The sequence below is a fragment of the Sesamum indicum genome, linkage group LG1, assembly GCF_026168435.1.
Source record: "Sesamum indicum cultivar Baizhima isolate 11 linkage group LG1, ASM2616843v1, whole genome shotgun sequence".
NCBI classification, from domain to species: Eukaryota; Viridiplantae; Streptophyta; class Magnoliopsida; order Lamiales; family Pedaliaceae; genus Sesamum; species Sesamum indicum.
In genome coordinates, this window is record NC_142657.1 from 23,614,385 (window position 1) to 23,634,224 (window position 19,840).

The following is a 19,840-nucleotide window of genomic DNA, read 5'->3' on the forward strand; positions in this document are numbered from 1 at the left end:
ATACAAACAAAGACCAGGATCTTAACTACAATTACAATTACAATGTGCCCTTCCCCGCTTTTTCCAAGGCTATTAGACTGTCCTATGGCTGTGCGGCTGGGGCCATTCTCATTTCTTCTTGCCCCTTCAATTCCCCCTTTCTCTTGCTTTCTGCTACTTCCAAACACTGCCATTTCTTTCATAATATTATTACTTAACAATTGTTACTTGAACAGTTTCATTAAATATGTGGATTTTTATCTCAATATTTTACATAAACTTTTATAATTTAAGTTTATTAATTTATTGTTCAAACTATTAATATGATGTTTTTATATGTAAAATCACCGCAAAGAAACATAGCGAAATATTAATGTACTACAGTATTATATATATGTATATATACATATATAAGATAAATCATAACCTATTATTTATTAATTCTTAATTAGTCCCATTTACAATTGCTCAGATTATGGTTTTAAAGTAGGTGATCTTGCGCATAATGTAATTAATTAATTGGGAGATAAATATATAGAGGGTGATGGGTGTGCTAATATGTATATATATATAATTTAAGGAATCTAAAAAAATCAAAGAAATTATTTAGATGCGGGCGGGTTGTAGGTGACATCAGAAAATATGAGATAGATAGAAAAGATTTAATTAAGGGGGGAAATTAAAGGTAGATTAGAACAGGTGGCCCTTTCAGCTTTTTTGCTTAGATCTGATGATTCCTTTCTTAATCATGTAATCTAATGATGTAATAATGTTTATGGTGTGAGTAATTAATGTGCTCAACACCATTGGTGCATTTTATGTAAGAGTAGTAGTGTAGTGAACAATTGATGAGGATGGATCCACCTCAGAACACTAGTGCAGGGCAGTTTAGATGGATGTTAATTAATTAATTTATACACAAGTCATGATTCTTGTAGATAGGTAGGTAGCTAGTAGCAAATATATGATGTAGCTAGTTCAGGCTTTGTTTTCCATTTTCCACCATCCACCCAAATCCTCATTCTTAATTATATTAAGCTCACTAATTAATATATAAAATAATTAAAACAACACTTTTTTATTTTCCGTCCATTACACAAACCAAAGAAGATACCATATTCATATTATTATTTGAGCTTATATATCTCTAACCTACGTAATTCTCTAGCCAGAAACGCTTTCTTTTGTTTTTTTTTTTATATATAATTGAAAAGTTTGAAAGATTCTAGCTTAATTTAATCTTATCTTAAGAGCAAAAAGATGATGAGGAGAATGTATTCTAACTAGTATGAGATTGATGACGACACATGCGTCGAGCTGTGCATATCATCGCACTATATATATATATATATGTATATGCATAATGATATATATCATCTCTAATTAATGTAAATTCTTTTTTATTATTATTGTTGTTAAATTATTAACTGCCCAGTCATCCGTACCATCAAAAACTATTTAGCATGACAATGTAGTGCTGTATGCTCAATTATTAATGCTTAATTATGTAGGTAGGGTACTTGTAAGAAAAGCAAGCTTTCTGGTCCACAGTTGGCTAAATAAAAAATGTATTAATTAATTGGGATTAATCTCTCAATTTGTTAAATCAAGCGACATGCTGATTGGATGAAATTGAATATGAATGCATTATTTAGTTGTAAAATTAAATATTGGCTTCTTTACAAAGCTAAAGACAATATTAATATCAATTCTTCTTAATAAATGGTCACATCCCAGTTATACTTAATTATCAGCCGAACATCGAATCGTTTGATGTTGGGACTTAAATTTAAACTAGAATTAGTTAATCGAAATTATGAACCATATTATAGTATATATATGGCTGGTCTTCATTACTCCAAAAATCTAAACAAAAGCATGCTTTTATAAATATATGTGATTTCCGCAAGTAAAATCAATTCATGATCGGTTATGAATTTTTTCTTTGTTTTCCTCATACCAAATATATACATAAAGGTTTATTGGATTTTTTCATCATGAGCTCAAGAAAAAAGACAAAAAAAAAAAGCTACCAAGAAGGGGCAGAGCATTTTGGTATATATTTTGACACGTATATATATACATATATCCTCTCTCTACATGCGAACTTGTTTCGCGTTTTAAGTATCCATTAATTATATATAGTATATTACTAACTATATATATATATATATATAGGTAGAGTGTGGTTCAATGAATGTCAACACTTTTAAATAATATAATATATATATATATATATATATTATAAGCTTAAATTAATTAGTAATATTTTAAAAAATCTGCAAAAATGAGTTTGAATTTGGAAATGATGATGATGAGTAAAGCTCCAGCAATACACCCAACTCCTCTTAAAAGTTGACTTAATTTGAATTTTGAATTTGTTTTAGATAAGGGTTTAAGGGCATAGGTAGCTACCTAGTACCTACCTACTTTTTCAACTATATAACTGGTAAATATATATATATATATATATATATGAAGATTTTGCATTGGGGTTTGGGGGATCATTCAACCTACCTACATCAATTAATACGTATATATATTGATGCCTAAAAGAGAAACCTTAAAAGACTATATAATTGGATTACCGTAATTTATATATAATCTCCACTCCTAAAGTCCATAATTATGTATATACATATAGAGAGAGAGAGAGAGAGAGGTCACGAATTCATTGTGAAAGATAACAGTAGTATTAATGTGAAGTGGGCAAGTGGTTGCCTAACCCGAACCCACCCACACTCACCACTTGTTGTAATTAAAGTGGAAAAAATCTCCAATTAGAATGATGATTGATTGGATTCGATTAATGTGTTTGTGAGTGGTCTAAATTAAGATTCTTTGACTCATGATCACTATAATGAGTTTGAATCTTTGAATTAGAAGAATATAATTATGTTGAGTTTGAGGTTCTGTGTCCTCTGAAAATTGCAAATTCCAAATGGCATATTTATGCGGATGGACAACATTTTACCCCCCCAACCCACTTTTGCTCCATCTTTGAATTGACTATAAATAAAATAATATGTAGTTGTTAATACTTTTAAGGGCTTTTGGGGGGAAGGGGAGCCTACAAATTGAATTATTAATTAATTTAACTAGGTGTCGTATCCAGATTTAGCATGCTTTTTCATGTCCTTCAAACTCTAAATCTTTCCCAATTTGGAAATTGGTAGATTGCAAATCTCCATATATATTCTTGCCTACCTATCTCACACACATATCATTTGCCTTTTCAAATTGGGGAAACAGTAACACACATTTATTTTTGTGCTGCAGGAACACATGAATACCTCTGGTGATGCCAGAAATTTAATACAATGCATAATCTTTATTGGTGAATCATATCATATCATATATATTAAACTATATTTAAAAGTAATATTGGGTGTGGCATATATATATATATATATATATAATTAAAGAAATTGGATAATTGGAGCCTAGACTAGCTAGTGTTACTAATTTAATTCAACCTAACTTGCATCCACAAGTTGCTCCATAAATTGCACTCTCCAGATTTTGTCCAATTTTTAATTTCCTCTATTCCAGACTTATTGCTTAATGTACGTGGGTACAATTAATTGATCGTATCAATATATATATACACACATATATATTCTTCATCTCCATATATAATTAGTAACTTGCATATACAGTTAACAGAGCAAATAAATATAATTCACCTTTGCAAATTTTAACTTATGGTCTTAATTATATATATATATATATATATAATTATATATAGTGTGGTGAGTGGTGTATGTAGTCTATAAGCCGCAAAGAATTTCAGTTGACTGAATAATTCAGGTCAACTGTGTAACTCTACTTAGGCAGGCATAAAGAAGAGATAGAAAGTTGGTTACAAAGTTTTAAGCGTTACGGGTAGGTAATGGGCAATGTGGATCAATATGTTGAAATGGAATGAGCAGTATTTACGTTAATTTGGATTTGATGAGGAGGATTTAATAAGTGAGTGGATTAGTACTCTAAGCCCCTCGAAAAGTTGTTTTGTTTAATGTGGCAGGCATGCATATTAGATTTGATAGTAACTGTTGGTAGGGATCAACATGAGGCATATGCGAGAATTGGTAAGTTCTAGCAGATTGCTAATGAGTGCTGGTGCCATAACAACGGCCTGATGGACAACACATGGTACATAGTTGGTCTGTTGAAGAACGGCATCTATCGACAGGCAAGTGAATACATTTAGTGTACTTGTACGACATCTATCGATAGACTGATAGAAGTATACACAAAATGTGTTAGATGTACCGGTTTTCTCAGTAGGTCAACAGATGGTGCGAGTAGATAGCCTAACGATGTGCGCAGACAACCGACACATCTTGGCGATTGTTGGCAGCAATCAAGTCTTGGCGATTTATTGCACCCTAGGCAAACAAACAACTTGTATAAGGTATGTGACAGGCAATTGAGGACCAGAAGGTGGCTGCATACATGCTCTAGAGTAGTAGGTCTATTGTGGACTGTTTCCTAGTAATTAAGGAATGTCAACTTCAAATATGTTGTACTTTAGTTGATTTGCCAGGCTTGTACGTGTATTCTGTGAGTAGTGGATGTGTACAATCAACAGACTTGTACGTGTATTCTGTGAGTCGTGGATGTAGTGGATGTGTACAATCAACAGGCTTGTACTTGTATTCTGTGAGTAGTGGATGTAATCCATTGTACGCAAGCTTGAGGATCCTTGTATTTTGATTGTTTAGAATAAAATGTAAGGTTGGTTTCAACTGTAAATTCTGTGTCACTTGATTTGTTGGACAATCTTGTATTCCTACATATAATGTGGGTGATTTTCGTCAAACCCACTACTCTTCCTACCATTCCCCTTTTCGGAATTCCAGCCCAGCCCATTATATGATTAATAGATATCCAAGTGCATGTCCAGCCTGTCTTCAGATGGGCCTTGCAGTGGACTTCTATACAAGCCCAACCTAACGGAAAACCCTAATTCACAACATCTCTGTATAAAAAACTCTACTGCCTCCTCTCTTGTTACCTGAAAAAAGATCTAGCGGCGAGTGCTCAATTTGAGAAAATGCAGATCTTCGTCAAAACCCTCACCGGAAAGACAATAACCCTCGAGGTTGAATCGAGCGACACCATTGACAATGTCAAGGCCAAAATTCAAGACAAGGAAGGTATTTCTTGCTGCTCCCCGACTTTTGCATCATGTCTGTGATTTTCCAAACGTTTTTGTTATTTAATTGGAACTACATATGTCACTTTTAGGAATTCCACCTTTTGCATCATGTCTGTGATTTTCCAAACGTTTTTGTTATTTAATTGAAACTACATATGTCTCTTTTAGGAATTCCACCGGACCAGCAGCGTTTGATTTTTGCTGGGAAGCAGCTCGAGGATGGCCGGACACTCGCGGACTACAATATTCAGAAAGGTAATGCACTTTGCTAGTGGTGAGCTTTTATTCAACTTTAAAGTTTCTGGACTTTTTGATTGATATTTGTTTATCTGTGTAGAGTCGACCTTGCATTTGGTTTTGAGGCTTCGTGGGGGGATTATCGAGCCATCGTTGATGGCTTTGGCTAGGAAGTACAACCAGGACAAGATGATCTGCCGCAAGTAAGCGTAATATTTTTCTTTTTGCATGTATTCCATCATCTGTTACTAATTTATATATTATCCAAAAGGTGCATTTTGAGTTAGTATTTCTATTTTATTTATTTATAATTTGAGACTCGCAGTTTTCGGCATGCGTGCAACGGAATAAGTGTATGATACCTCTGGTGTTTATTTATTATTTTTGTATTTTACTCTTAGGTGTATGATATTTGTGCTGATTGCTGAATCATTAATGTGGAATTTGTTGACTTTGGATTGAAGATGAATTACATGAGTTTGTGAATAAAGGCGTGGTTCTAGCTCTGCAAGTACATGTTTTTTAAACCCTTTCCAGCATAAGTACTGCAAGATTATGTTTGGTAGGGTAGTTGGAAACAAATTGGAATTGGGAGGGTGATGCCATCTGGTTTGTAGGGAGGAAAGATGGAGGACTGAGCTTGGTTCGCTCAACTAGTGTACATTTTTTTGATCTGAGTTGACATGGAAGAAGTTGGGGAAAAGATATAGTGAATGTTGATGTCTCCCATTACAATATGTGATATCAAAAGATGAAGCCCGCATCCTTCCTCCCTTTGTTGCCTCCCAACCCCCCATTTGGTGTTATCCGTACCATAATTGTAAAATAGAGTAAATATTTCCAGTGTATGTGTATATGGAAGTGGAAATTTGCTGATTAAAGTTATTAAGAAAATAAGATTGAATAGTCTGTTAATTGGGTTCAGGAAAAGCTGAATTCACGGCTATGAATTTAGAAGTGCAACATCTCATTCTACTATTTAAACAAATTGGTCAAAACCTTCAACACTTTTACTATAAACTCAAAATTATGGACTTAGAAAATTTAACTGGCAAACTTGTCCATAGTGATGCACCATATGGTGGTGATATAGTCCTCCAATAGATTTTAATAAGAATGCTATATATACTTGTTGCATCTCAGAGACATTTGATTGTGATTATTTTATTTCAGATGTTATGCCCGTCTGCATCCTCGTGCTGTTAATTGTAGAAAGAAGAAGTGTGGGCACAGCAACCAGGTAAATGTTGATTCACCCATCTTATCGAGTTGTTTCTTCTTATACCGGATATCTATCCATGAAGGTGGAAGAAGATTCTGACTGAGAATTTGATTTTCCTTTGCAGCTGAGGCCAAAGAAGAAGATCAAGTAGACATGCGAATGCGCATCTGCCAGTTATCAAGTGATTTTTCTTGTAGCAGCTTTATGAATTTTAAACAGCTTGTACTGACCTGAATGGACCAAGTATTGTTTCTTTAGTTATATTGGATCTGGATATTAAGTATATTTGGGTGCTTCGAATTAGTAATTTATTATGATATAATTGATTTTGAATTCTATTATATCGTCAACCTTTCATATTTTGTGACTGCCTAGTCATCGTTTATGATGGTAGCAGTGGTAAGCTTTTGCTGAGGGTTATTAGTTTTTGTCAGTTTAATTGTGTTTACATGCTTGTAAGTTGTAGCTGTTATTCTACTCCGCTGCAATGTTCCCATACGCTTTGATGAAATAGAATTTTGTTTGTAAGATATGCTGTGAATTGTTATATAAAGAGTGTTTCAGAAACATTTGAGGAACATTGTAAAATATTAAAATTGAACAAGTACCGGCATAAAAAGCAAGAAAGAAATATTCGCCGTAGATGACATTTTCTGGTAACTTGGGTGCAATATATATAGGCGGTACCAGGTGTCTGGGTAATGTTCTATTTGATACAGCAAGGACGCCTGTCCTATACTTGAAATTCAAGCATCATGTTACATTTGACAATCGCTACTGTTTCTCTTTCTCCAGGCATCGCCAACACTAACAATAAACCAAATACTTTATCATTTCAATCAATGAGGATTGAAGATTTCATCAACCATCAAGAATTGGAGTCTAGACCATATCAAGTTCTTGTCGAGTGGAGTTTTACCATGTAGTTGTTGTATCAATATACTTCCAATGGATTATGAAGAAGTTAGTCAGTACAATATTCACAATTTTCAATAGAGCTACTAGAGATATTAGGTGTATTTCTCAAGTTTTATGAGTAAGATGTATGTGATCAAGCTGTTTATTTCATATTTTGATGCATAGCAGTGAAAGAGCATAAAAGACTGGCAATACTAAAAGCCTAGAGGACGAGGCAACTTAGTAATCTTTACTTGAACTAACCTAAAGTAAAAGGGGAAGTCAAAATAAAGATATCAGATCTAAGGCTGTAAGGAAGTGTAAGAAAACATTAGAAATAAAAATAGCGCCTGCCCAAGAAATAGTTTCCCTCTCTAAGGTAATTTGCACATTATCGGATGTTGCAAGTCCCGAAACAAAGGTCAGCATTCAGGTCAAAGTGTACATACCTCTGAATATGCCAGTCTCCAGAGGACGCACAAGTCTTTCACATTAGAAGGCTTCAAGCACAGCTCCTGTACTCATACAACAAGGTAGAGGCATAGACAATGGGGAAATTTTCTCATACGAAGATTCCAAGGAGACATCTCCTTAGGAGACAGCCTGAATTTAACCCGGTAGATCTATTAGATAGTACTGTAATGAGGATTGAACGATGTATGCCATTGCCAGAGAAGAAAATGACATGTAAAAGATGAGCTCTACTTGGTTTGTTTTTACTTTTCCATCTTTTGTTCAAGTTTAATGCAAGCGTTGAAAATGACAAATACCTCAACCGAAAAGAGAGTTGAGTCTTATATCATGCTCGGTGGAACTAAGTCAAGCCTCCGATGCTGATACTTAAAAGTTTACAAGCTGAACCAGCTTGGTTGAACTAAATTCAAGTATTGAAGTCGATTAATTTAGTTTGGTCTAAAAGCATAATAACTCAACTAGATTATGAAGTTGGGTTTGGACGATTTAAGCCATGTTGAGCTCATTTATAGTCCTATCAGCAAGCTAGCTGATAACATATGCAATCTGAACATATATAGTCATAAATTTTACATCATTCACCATAGCAACACACTATTCTCCAAACCTGATTTGTCTACACCCAAGTTTTCACAACGCCTATAAATACCACTGATGAGGGAAATTACATAATTATAGAAATATCCCCCTATTTTTAGCAATTTTACCTGCACCCTATGACTGCGCAGGTGGGCCCCAGTGCACAGGTGCAAACCTGACAGAGGGTGACGTGGCCCGCTCTCATTGGGGTCACGTGTCGCACATATAGAGGGTACCGTACAAATATAAATACCCTCATTTATGATTATTCAAATACGATTTCAGCACTTACTTTTACCGCCATATTCATGCTCTAATTCGATCTCATTTTCGACCCCACCTTTTCTAACTTAAGCATCGGAGGGCCATCGCCGAGGGCTTCTCGGCTAGTCTTACGTTTGCTGTGTTCTCAGGATCCACTTCAGGTAACTTAAAAGAAGGATTCAGCGATCACGACCCAACGATCCGACTTAACGACCCCGATCCGAAAATCTTAATTTTGAGCGACCTACATCAACCACCACATTGGTTATCGACCAATTAAGAAAGAAACGAGAATCACAAGAAAGGAGTCTTTTGCACACAAAAAATGGGTCCTAAGAGAAGGTAATAGACAAAAGATTTGGAATTTACGAAATCCCATAAAAAACTAATGCAATTTTTTAAAAGGAAAAAAAGCAAGTCATATAAAAATAACATACTGATATTTGGAACATACCCCAGTAATCTTAACGAGCTGGCCATGAGTGGCCAAGCTGAGCTCAGAATCAGGAAAAGAGAAAGGGCTGCATTTCTGGAATTCCAGAGCACGAAAGCGGCGAGGAGAGTTGAGATACAGAGGACGAGGAGGAGGAAGAAGAGGGCATTGTGAATTACAATGAGGACGAATGCAGAGACGCATAGTCCCAGCAAGAAGAGGGCAAAGAGAACGTATATCGCCGCCGGAGGAATGGGGCTTCGACAGTGGTGCCAATTTTTGGTTATGGGCGGAGCTACATTTGAGCGGTGGCTCATTTCACATAAACCCTCGGTACTTTGCACACTTTTTCCTAACCCTCAAATTTATACACTTTTTTTTAATCGTTTCTTTTGTTGAAAAGAGGACCAATCATCAGTGTCGGCTTTGGAGGTTTTCTTAATATTCGATTATCCTAAATGCTTTTTTTTTTTTTTTTGGAGGTTTTCTTAATATTCGATCATCAGTGTCGGGTTTTGGAGGTTTTCTTAATATTCGATTATCCAAAATGCTTAAAATAAGAAGGGTAACACCAAAGGTTACGACAATCTAATTATGGAGTAACAAAATGTTTCCTTGAAAGAAAATAATTAGCAAAGTTATTCAGTTGTGATTGAATAGGAAAGACAGTTGAGAGTAGTGAAAAAAGCAGCAATGATCATACATATCTTTCAATTGATTTATTCAATCAAGACCAGAAATCCCAGCACTGATAGCCCTCGGACGGGTGAGACTTTTCCAATCTTGATGATGTCAATGAACTTATCTACCTCAGGTTCCACCATTTTCAACAACTCATTTTCTTCAATAACTCTGTTTGTCATCGTGGGAGGAGGGTGTAATGTGTAGAAATATGGTATCGAATCCATAAAACAATAAGATGCAGGGATCAGAAATATCTTGGATCCAATTTCTGGAGAAAAATGAATATCTTCCATGCAAACTGAAGATGCCCAGCTGCTTAAATAGTGAAAAGAACTAACCAACGAAAATGGACAAGGAGAAAACCAAATGGCGACCTGTCGAGTTGAGTCATTCAGTCTGAGTGTGCAACTAAAACATGAGAAGATCCCAATTCCCACTTCTAATCTAACGCTTATACATGTTATGTATATGTCATTGGATTCTCTACAGACAGACAGACAGATATTATATGATAAAAGAAATTCCTATTTTGAAACCATGGTCAGTCAAGACAAAAATAAAATTAGGGGCAAGCAGGGGACAAGTCATTTCAGCAATCAACTAATCAGAATGCGCCACATGCCTCTGGTCAAACGCGGATAATGAGGAGGTGGCGTCAAATCGGTGGTGGAGTCGCTCAATACCGACACCTTTCCACTGTAAATTACTGGTATTGGTACACACTTGTCACTAGTGGCCTTGCCAATGCCATCCACCCCCCTTCCTCTTCAAAACATTTTCACCTCATTTACCTTCTAATTCACTCAAAATAAAGTTACTATCCTTTGTAATGTTATCTTATTTTAATTATAAAAATTATATTGAATGGGAAATAAGATATTTTTTAAGTATGTGATTGGTTGAGAAATAAAATTATAATGATGATAGTTAACGTGATATGTAATAAAAACGTATTAGGTAAATATATATATAATGATTATTGTTTAGAGACAAACAAAATGCATAAAAATAAAGGTGCAGTAGATTTGTTTAGAGACAAAATGCTAATAATTAAGTTGAACAGGTTACATAATTATGGAGCATTAATAGGGGGCTGAATATATGGGCTCTCCTCCCCTCAAAAAAATATCTGGCCTCTCCATTCTCCAACTCATTGCTCAATACTAAATTAAGAGGCCCATCTATATATATAGATATATAGACAATTTTTTGCACTATTGAATTATAATATTATATTGAATATATATGTTTTTCTTGTACTGATGATGTCATCTAAAAGTAGAGGGAGCTGCTGCAGAATTAATGCTTGTACGTAATTAGAGGTAGTGCAGGGATATTAGGAGCTATATAATTTAAAATGAAGTAATTAGAGGTTATTAATCCTGAAAATTAAAACAGGCTGCATACGGGAATTCAATTGTTTTGATAATTAAAGCATATGTTTGCATTAATATTAATTCATACACCCACCACCACCACCCTCATCCTGCAATATGCTTGTATTGTACGTCTCAAATTAAATCTCTACCGTCCAACCACATCATTCACGTAACCTTCAATTTTTAACTAGACGGATTGATCAGGATTTGACATTTACTTCTTCTAACTTTTCCGTACCTACTTGTCGTCTAATTTTGTCATCTTGTCTCTCTCTCTCTCTCACACACACTCACACATTTGTACGTATGTAGTCATGAAGACATGAATGCACAAATTCCAATGCTTGTTGAAATCGGGAGGCAGCAGCACATGAGCAGCGTGTCCGTCGTCCGCTCTCTTTGTTTATGAAGCTACTACATACCAGTACTCTTATATAATTAATTTGTACACACACCCATGTGGGTATGTGTGTGATCTTGTTTTGAAATAGAATCTAAAGGTGGAGGCATGCACCCCTGTTGGAGCTACCAAGGTCTCACGAGGCGCCTATCACACAGCGCGTCGTGTGGCTAGTAGTCCGCTGACTACGTCCGCCAATACCTCCGCTCGGCACAAATGCAGCGCGCCGAATATATCAGAGTCGGGAGGAACAAATCACAAAACAGTAAATTGCGCACGCGGATTCAGAAAACCAAATTGCATTGAACTGAAAATGCGTATACAATGATCAACGATGCTAGAGCAAGGGGTTCGCCTTGAGGGGGACTCCAACACGTCACTAAACCAAGCTTCTTGAACTCATTCCCCCCTATAATAGGCTTAAAAAAATAAATCCTATTGTCTACACTAGACACTAGAAAAGCTGAAATTTGCAACTCAAGAGGCATAACGTCCCCTTGAGGAATCTAAGCAACAGAAAGCAAATAACAAAGCAGTAACAAAGCAATAAAAGGCCTACACCTAGGACTCTAAGACTAGTTGGTTGTCCAGCGTCTGTCGATGAAGGCTGAGTGGTCGGCCATGTAGAACGGTTGAGTGGCCGAAGTGCGCGTCACGGGGCCTAGTGAATGGGCAACCCGTGACATTCTCCCCCACCTGAGATAGCGACGTCCCCGGCGCTACGGAAGCATGGTACGCTTCGAGAAGAGGTAGAAACGCCTTTAGGTTTGTCACTTGCTCCCAAGTGTTCTCCTCGCTGCTGCATCCCCTCCATTTCATCAAGTACTCTGTGTGGTCTTTCTTCACGGTACTCGTCACTCGGTGATCTAGGATTGCTTCAGCCACCTTCTCCTTCGTCTTCTTCAATTTGAGTTGTGGGCGGCTGGGTTGATTGCGGGTATCGTCTTCCTTGTCTGCTGAATACTTCTTCAATTGGCTGACATGGAAAACGTTGTGGATCTTCCACCACGGCGGCAACTCCACCTTGTACGCCACCGTCCCAATACGCCTAAGGACAGGCAAAGGACCAACATATTTCTGCATCAACCGAGGATCTCTCCACCTTGATGACTTTGACAATTTCGGATTCGGGACCTTCACCAGCACCAGGTCTCCCGCATTGAACTCAATGAAGCGGCGATTCTGATCTGCATACTTCTTCATCCGCTTCTGAGCTGTCTCCAGGCAACTTCTAGCGATATCAACATTCTTCTTCCACTCCTGGGAGAAACTTCGAGTAGGAGGGGATCTCACACTTTGTGGGATGTCGAGAGTGTGAGGAAGGAGCGGCTGCTGCCCAGTAACGATTTCAAAAGCGCTCTTGTTGGTGGTGGAAGAGCTCTTTTGAACATTGAAATATAGCTGAGCGACATCCAAGAGCTTCACCCAATCCTTCTGCGTACCTCGCACAAAGTGCCGAAGGTAGTCCTCCAACGTAGGATTAAAGCGTTCTGTCTGACCATCGGACTGTGGATGATAGCTCGAGCTCATGGAAGGTGTGGACCCGAGAAGTTTGAACAACTCGGTCCGGAAGACGCCAGTGAATCTGGAGTCACGATCACTGACAATATCTTTTGGCAGTCCCCAATGCTTGACGATGTGCTTGAAAAAGAGATGAGCTGTCCCTTTTGCTGTAACGTGTTTGGGTGCTGCGATAAATGTAGCATATTTTGACAAACGATCTACCACGATGATGATAGAGCCTAAGTCCTCGACCTTAGGCAATCCAGAGATGTAATCCATGGAGACGCTCTCCCATGGACGCTTTGGGATGGGAAGTGGTTGCAGCAGACCGGCCTTCTTCTGATGGTCTGCCTTGTCCTGCTGACAAATCAAACAAGTGCGGACATGCGTCTCGACATCGTCCCGCATCTGTGGCCAATGATAGGCCCTCCGCACCGAAGCAAACGTGCGCTCCTGTCCTTGGTGTCCCGCCCAAAGTGTGTCGTGGCATTCGGAAAGAAGTGATTTCCGTAGGTCCCCGCCTCTCGGAATGTATACGCGGTTTCCCTTGGTCATCAGCAATCCATCCTCGATCCAAAAGTGTCGAGCCTTGCCCTGCTCGACAAGCCGAATCAGGCGTCGCGCCGCGGGATCTCTCGGTAGTAACTCCCGCACCTGATCCTTCGTAGAGATAGCAGCCGCGCTAGAAGAGAGCGCTGTTATCGACTCCAAGTTCGCCAAGTCCGCCCTGCGGCTCAAGGCATCTGCTGACTGCTTCCTAAGCTCCACAAGCTTAGGTTGCGGCATTCTGTATGGTGCCCTAGCGGGCGGTCTCGTGCCAGGCACCAACTCGATCTCGTGATCCACTGCCCTCTTCGGTGGTAGCTTCCGAGGCAGCTCGTCTGGCATCACGTCTTCAGACTCCCCCAACAGTTCCTTACTACCGCCCGGGGTGGGCCCTGACACCTCTTCCATCTCTTCAAAACAAAGGGTACCCAAGTAGGAGATCTCATCCTGCTTGTGCCCCTTCTCAAACTGCATGGCCGACAAGTTCTTCTCTCCTGTACGTCCGGCCAAGGTAGGGATGACACACGGCTTCGCTCCCAACATCATCAGCGAATCGACATGAGGTAAGACAGCAGTGCGTGTATCCCGTAGAAATTCAAGCCCAAGGATAAGCTTGAAGTCGTCCATTGCCACAACAGAAAGATTGGTCTTGCCCTCATAAGCACCAACCTTAATCAGCACAGACTTGGCTACACCGGCAATGGGTTGTGCAGCCGAGTTGATCGCCTTCACACGCCCAACTCCCTTCTCCAGCACGAGCCCGAGTCTCGCCACTTCGGCGCTCGCAAGGTAGTTGTGAGAGGCTCCAGTGTCGATCATGGCTCGAATCAGCTTGCCATGAATCTTCACATCAACGAACATCAACCCTTTCTTCCGAGGAATCCGGGGCTGAACTTCTTCTTCTTTCTTCTCCGGCTGCTCCACAGTAAGAGCCGGGATGGTCTTTTTCGCAAGGGGTGGCACAACTCTCTTCGCCGCCACCGTAGAGAATGTGTTGCACCATTGGTTCACGGCCCCCAAGTTGTCCTCATCCTCCTCCGTGTCATTCTCACCACCTGCCTCTGCTTGTGGCTCCACACTCTTTGAGGACGACGCCTTGTCGGTAAAGGTCGTTGCCAATGCGTTCAACACCTGTCTCTTCGGGCAATCCCGATACATATGCGGACCATCGCAGATCAAACACCCTCTCCTCCTCTCGGGTGCTCCCTGCCTGTTCTCCTGGGGCTTGTTCCTGTCTGAACCGCCCTGTGAACCATTCTGAGCGTGGGGCCTCTGGTCTCCCCCACCTCTGTTGAAGTTATTTCTGAACCATCTCGTCCCATTCGACTTATCCCGCTCAGGACTAGGCGTCGCCTGCCTATCCTTCTGAGTCTCTAGGTTGAAATCGGCCAGGCGTTCGGCCGCGATGATAGCCGAACTCAAATCAGTCACTCGTTGCCTCTGCAACTCGTTTCTCGCCCACTGTTTCAAGCCTTCCATGAAAGTGAACAGCTTGTCTGCCTCCGACATGTCTCGGATGTTCAGCATCAGCGCTGAGAAAGCTTTGACATATTCCCGCACGGAACCTGTATGTTCAAGCTTTCGCAATGCCCTCCTGGCATTGTACTCCACATTCTCGGGGAAGAACTGCTCTCTGATCGCCTCCCGTAGAAGAGCCCACGTGTCGAGCTGTATTTGATGAGCCTGGATTTCCTCAAACTTGGTCCGCCACCACAGCTTTGCGTCACCAGTCAGGTACATGGTCGCAGTCGCAACCTTCCTTGCCTCGTCCCGCACGTCTGCCGCAAGGAAGTATTGCTCCATGTCAAAGAGGAAGTTCTCGACCTCCTTCGCATCACGCTCACCGCTATAGGCCTTCGGTTCTGGTATTCGAAGCCTAGCACCGGGGTCGTGAGCAACCATAGGCGTGCTACCCACTGCACGCTGGAGCAATCCAATCTGAATGGACATTTGCTCCATGTCACGCCGCATATCGGCAATGCTGTCGTTTCCGAAGACGCCAGCCATCTCCTGAATCACCTGCCGACATTCGTCCAACTCCGAATTCAGCACCGTGATCTCAGATTCTAAGGAAGAGACCTTCGTCTCCAATTCCACCAACCGGGAGTGTCCGTCCTCCGGGTTCTCAGCTCTCTCGCTGGATGAAGCTGCGGCATGTCGCGGGCTTTCCGGATCTTGCCCCGATGCCTTCGCAGCAGTAGCGGTGCGCCTCGGCCCCATCGTGGCACGAGGCTCTGATACCACCTCTCACGAGGCGCCTATCACACAGCGCGTCGTGTGGCTAGTAGTCCGCTGACTACGTCCGCCAATACCTCCGCTCGGCACAAATGCAGCGCGCCGAATATATCAGAGTCGGGAGGAACAAATCACAAAACAGTAAATTGCGCACGCGGATTCAGAAAACCAAATTGCATTGAACTGAAAATGCGTATACAATGATCAACGATGCTAGAGCAAGGGGTTCGCCTTGAGGGGGACTCCAACACGTCACTAAACCAAGCTTCTTGAACTCATTCCCCCCTATAATAGGCTTAAAAAAATAAATCCTATTGTCTACACTAGACACTAGAAAAGCTGAAATTTGCAACTCAAGAGGCATAACGTCCCCTTGAGGAATCTAAGCAACAGAAAGCAAATAACAAAGCAGTAACAAAGCAATAAAAGGCCTACACCTAGGACTCTAAGACTAGTTGGTTGTCCAGCGTCTGTCGATGAAGGCTGAGTGGTCGGCCATGTAGAACGGTTGAGTGGCCGAAGTGCGCGTCACGGGGCCTAGTGAATGGGCAACCCGTGACACAAGGGCACTTTCCATCTCTCGTACGTACAACAAATACATCAAAACAAAATCGAAATGGGAAATTTGTTCAACTCTTTTAAATGTAGACATTAATTAACAAGAAGTAGGTACGTGCATACTACTTAATATATAGATTTGGGATTTATTCTTTAAGAAGATATAAAAACTTTGTTAATATATATATCTCGTCATCATTTTACAGTTAATTAGCTAGAGGTGTATATAGTAGGTATCTGATCATCACTAACTCAACCATATATATATATATATAATCCATTATAAATCATATTCAGACTACCCATGCCAGTGTGTGTTTTGTGTGTGAATTCGAATTATAATGGGAATACATATATATATATATATATATACATTTTTAAGCATAAATATTATTATTAATTCTCTTGTTGATATGGTCCCCATGCATGCATGAAGAAGATCTACAAATAAATGTGGGATGGGATGGCATCTACCCTGGGGCATGGGGCATTAATTAATTAATTCACCTCTCATCATCAATATCATTTCTCTACGCATCATAGCCCCATAAAACAATTCATGTACAGAATATTTCATTACAGATTTTATCTATATTATTTACTTATTATACTAGAATTTTTCATTTTGATTTTGTAATCATTCAAAATTAATTTTATGATCAAATTAAACAAAACGACACGTCCAACCAGGGACGGGACCCCTCCTCTTACTTTTTCCCATACTATTTAATGATATCTTTTTTCTTAATTAGCTATAAAATTAGTGTTCATTCATCCCAATTATATATATATATATATGGGACGACAGCTCAAACATGAACTCCTCTCACGCATTTGTATTCAATTCATTAATTCATTTCTTGATACGCCGCACCCCTTAGTTAATTATTAATTATTCACTCATCATTTCTACTCAATCTCTCTTAATTTATTTAACGCCCACTTATTCATTCATTCGCTCTACCTACATACAGTACTGAGTCCTCTATTATTATAAGTTTAATTGGAGAAGCAAAGCATCACTACTCACTATTAATTATAATATCATCTTCTTTTAGGAATTAATTAAGAAATATAAATGCATCCATCTTTTATCCAATTAATTAGCTACCTATATATATAGGGCTGACATGTACATATATACATTTATATACATATATATATATATATATGTATATATATAGAGAGAGAGAGAGAGACTAGAACACCACACCTATCACTGTGTGTATGTATGTGTGTGCATGGGTTGGTGGTCATTTCTGGAACTCCAGCTGTTAGGGTCAGGGTTTTGTCTTTTTTACTTTGGATGGATTTCAACATTTTTCACCACCCCTTTGTTATAACCCTCTCCAACAAATCATTCTCTTCAGTGCATCTCTCTCTCTCTCTCTCTCCCTTGAAAGAAGGCGAAAGTTTTGGGGGATAAAGGAATGAGAGGCCAGAAAGCGAGATGGGGACATACATATATATATATATACATAATTGGTGATGTAATTAATTAGGATTAGGCTTTAGACGACGACGACTGCGACGACGGTGGAGTAGTAGTTACGGAGATATTGATCATCAACAAAAGGGGAGCTTATCTTTTGAGGGGAATGTTGTCTGGCTCGAGGACTACTGTTTCTATTATGATTGATTACTAGTTAATTATGATTCGAGAAATTACAGATCTATGATCATCGGTGTCGTCGTCGGACCAGGCTTCATTCCCCCCAATCTCTGCTCCCACTGGATTTTGGATGACTGAATTCTGCCTGATCTCCAGGGAAGGTGAGGCAGAACATTTTTGTTTTTGCTTGAGCCCAGCCCGACACTTTACATACATTTTTGTCAATTTTTTTCACTTCTTTTATGGCAGTTTTGGTGGATAACTTGGCAGTTTGGAGACATGGGTTTTACTTTTTGGAAGTTGTTCAGTGTGTGCAGGGTGCAGATTGGTGTAATGATGAAGGGATCTTGACTTTGAGTTTGAAAATTTTTTCTTGAGAGAAAGGTTTTCATCATTGCCCTCCTTTTCGTTTCTGTTTTCTCACAGGTTATGATGGTGTTTGGTGTCAGATGATTGGGTTTTCCTTTTTCTTTCTGAACATAATTCAAGGTTTTTTCTAATTTAGGCTCATTCCGTATCAGATCTGAGTAGTGGGTTTAAGATATTCATGAGATCTGGCGTTTTCAACTTTGATGAATAATAATTATTCCTCTTCTTTATGCACTAGTTAGTGTAGGTGTGCAATGGGGAAGAATAGAATTAAGGCTTTAACATACATAATGAGGTGGGCAGTGGTGGATTAATTACGTACAAGATGATACCCTACCTACATAACAGCAAATACAATAGGGACTCATCATACCATTTGGTGTTACAAATAATTAATTAAATGGGGTACATGCATGCACATATATTAATTACAATGGTATGCAGATGATGAGTATTCAGATACTACTCCCTCACCTCATCCTCATCCTCATCCTCGTTTTGTTGGTATAATGAATTAGTAGTTGGGGTTTCTGAGACAGATTAATTAAGCTGCATGCATGTCTGGATCCTGATTCTTGAGTTAACTAACTAATTAATGGCATGCAGTGGCGTTCTTGTTCGTGTTTTACATGTGAACATTCCGAGCTTGCTCTATAATTACAATATCATCTAATAGGTCAAGAAGATATTTATACATATTATGTAAGTAGTATTATCAAGCCTTGTTTAAGAGTAACAATCTTTAATTTGCTTTTAATTAGTCTTTTACATTCCCTAGAACAAGACAATTAATCATCTAGTCAAAGTCAATGGAGCTAGTTATATATTATACTAATTTCATTTCATGGAGTACGCATCTGAAAATTCAAGGTAACTTACCATAATAATTTCATTGCAAGACTAGCTACTTCTTTTCATGTATGCATACATATGAGATTGAAAAGACGACCATCGTAAATGCCATAAAAACGAATTATGATTGACGAGCATCAATTGGCAGTGAAAGAATTTTAACTTTCAAAATACATTTTTCAGGGGATGCGCCCAAATTTATACGTTCAACTATATATTTGTGATCCAACACCCATACATAGGTAATCGTAATAGTTACGACACATTACATGCAAACCCCTGTATTTTGATTTAATTACAATTATTACCTCTTTATTTGAGAAAAATTACATATACAGCTTTGTGATATTTGACATATACAGTATCGTATAACTCAAAGACAGCGACGTAGAAATGTCAATATATAAAGTCTCCTACAGTAATTAATTACTTTCTCCTTGGGACATGAGGATG

General features: G+C 39.0%; 2 protein-coding genes and 2 long non-coding RNA genes across 4 annotated transcripts; 2 read left to right on the top strand and 2 right to left on the bottom strand.

Moving 5' to 3' along the window:
* The first annotated feature begins 4,981 nt into the window (after positions 1-4,981).
* On the top strand, positions 4,982-6,943 carry LOC105174019 (ubiquitin-ribosomal protein eL40 fusion protein). The gene is made up of 5 exons (XM_011095975.3): positions 4,982-5,141; positions 5,312-5,398; positions 5,481-5,583; positions 6,554-6,620; positions 6,727-6,943. Exons 1-5 carry the CDS (start codon positions 5,039-5,041, stop codon positions 6,751-6,753), a joined length of 387 nt encoding a protein of 128 aa, XP_011094277.1. The 5' UTR covers positions 4,982-5,038; the 3' UTR covers positions 6,754-6,943.
* A 1,493-nt stretch (positions 6,944-8,436) lies between these two features.
* LOC110012436 (uncharacterized) lies at positions 8,437-10,578 on the bottom strand. Its single transcript, XR_002287610.2, has 2 exons — positions 9,271-10,578; positions 8,437-9,060 (listed from the first exon to the last, which is right to left on the bottom strand). It is a non-coding gene; the product is annotated as an uncharacterized LOC110012436 (long non-coding RNA).
* Positions 10,579-11,386: 808 nt separating this feature from the next.
* Positions 11,387-15,981, bottom strand: LOC148789547 (uncharacterized). Its single transcript, XM_088883352.1, has 2 exons — positions 12,409-15,981; positions 11,387-11,419 (listed from the first exon to the last, which is right to left on the bottom strand). Exons 1-2 carry the CDS (start codon positions 15,979-15,981, stop codon positions 11,387-11,389), a joined length of 3,606 nt encoding a protein of 1,201 aa, XP_088739478.1.
* Positions 15,982-17,734: 1,753 nt separating this feature from the next.
* On the top strand, positions 17,735-18,710 carry LOC110012565 (uncharacterized). Its single transcript, XR_002287735.2, has 2 exons — positions 17,735-18,327; positions 18,416-18,710. It is a non-coding gene; the product is annotated as an uncharacterized LOC110012565 (long non-coding RNA).
* The last annotated feature ends 1,130 nt before the right edge of the window (positions 18,711-19,840 follow it).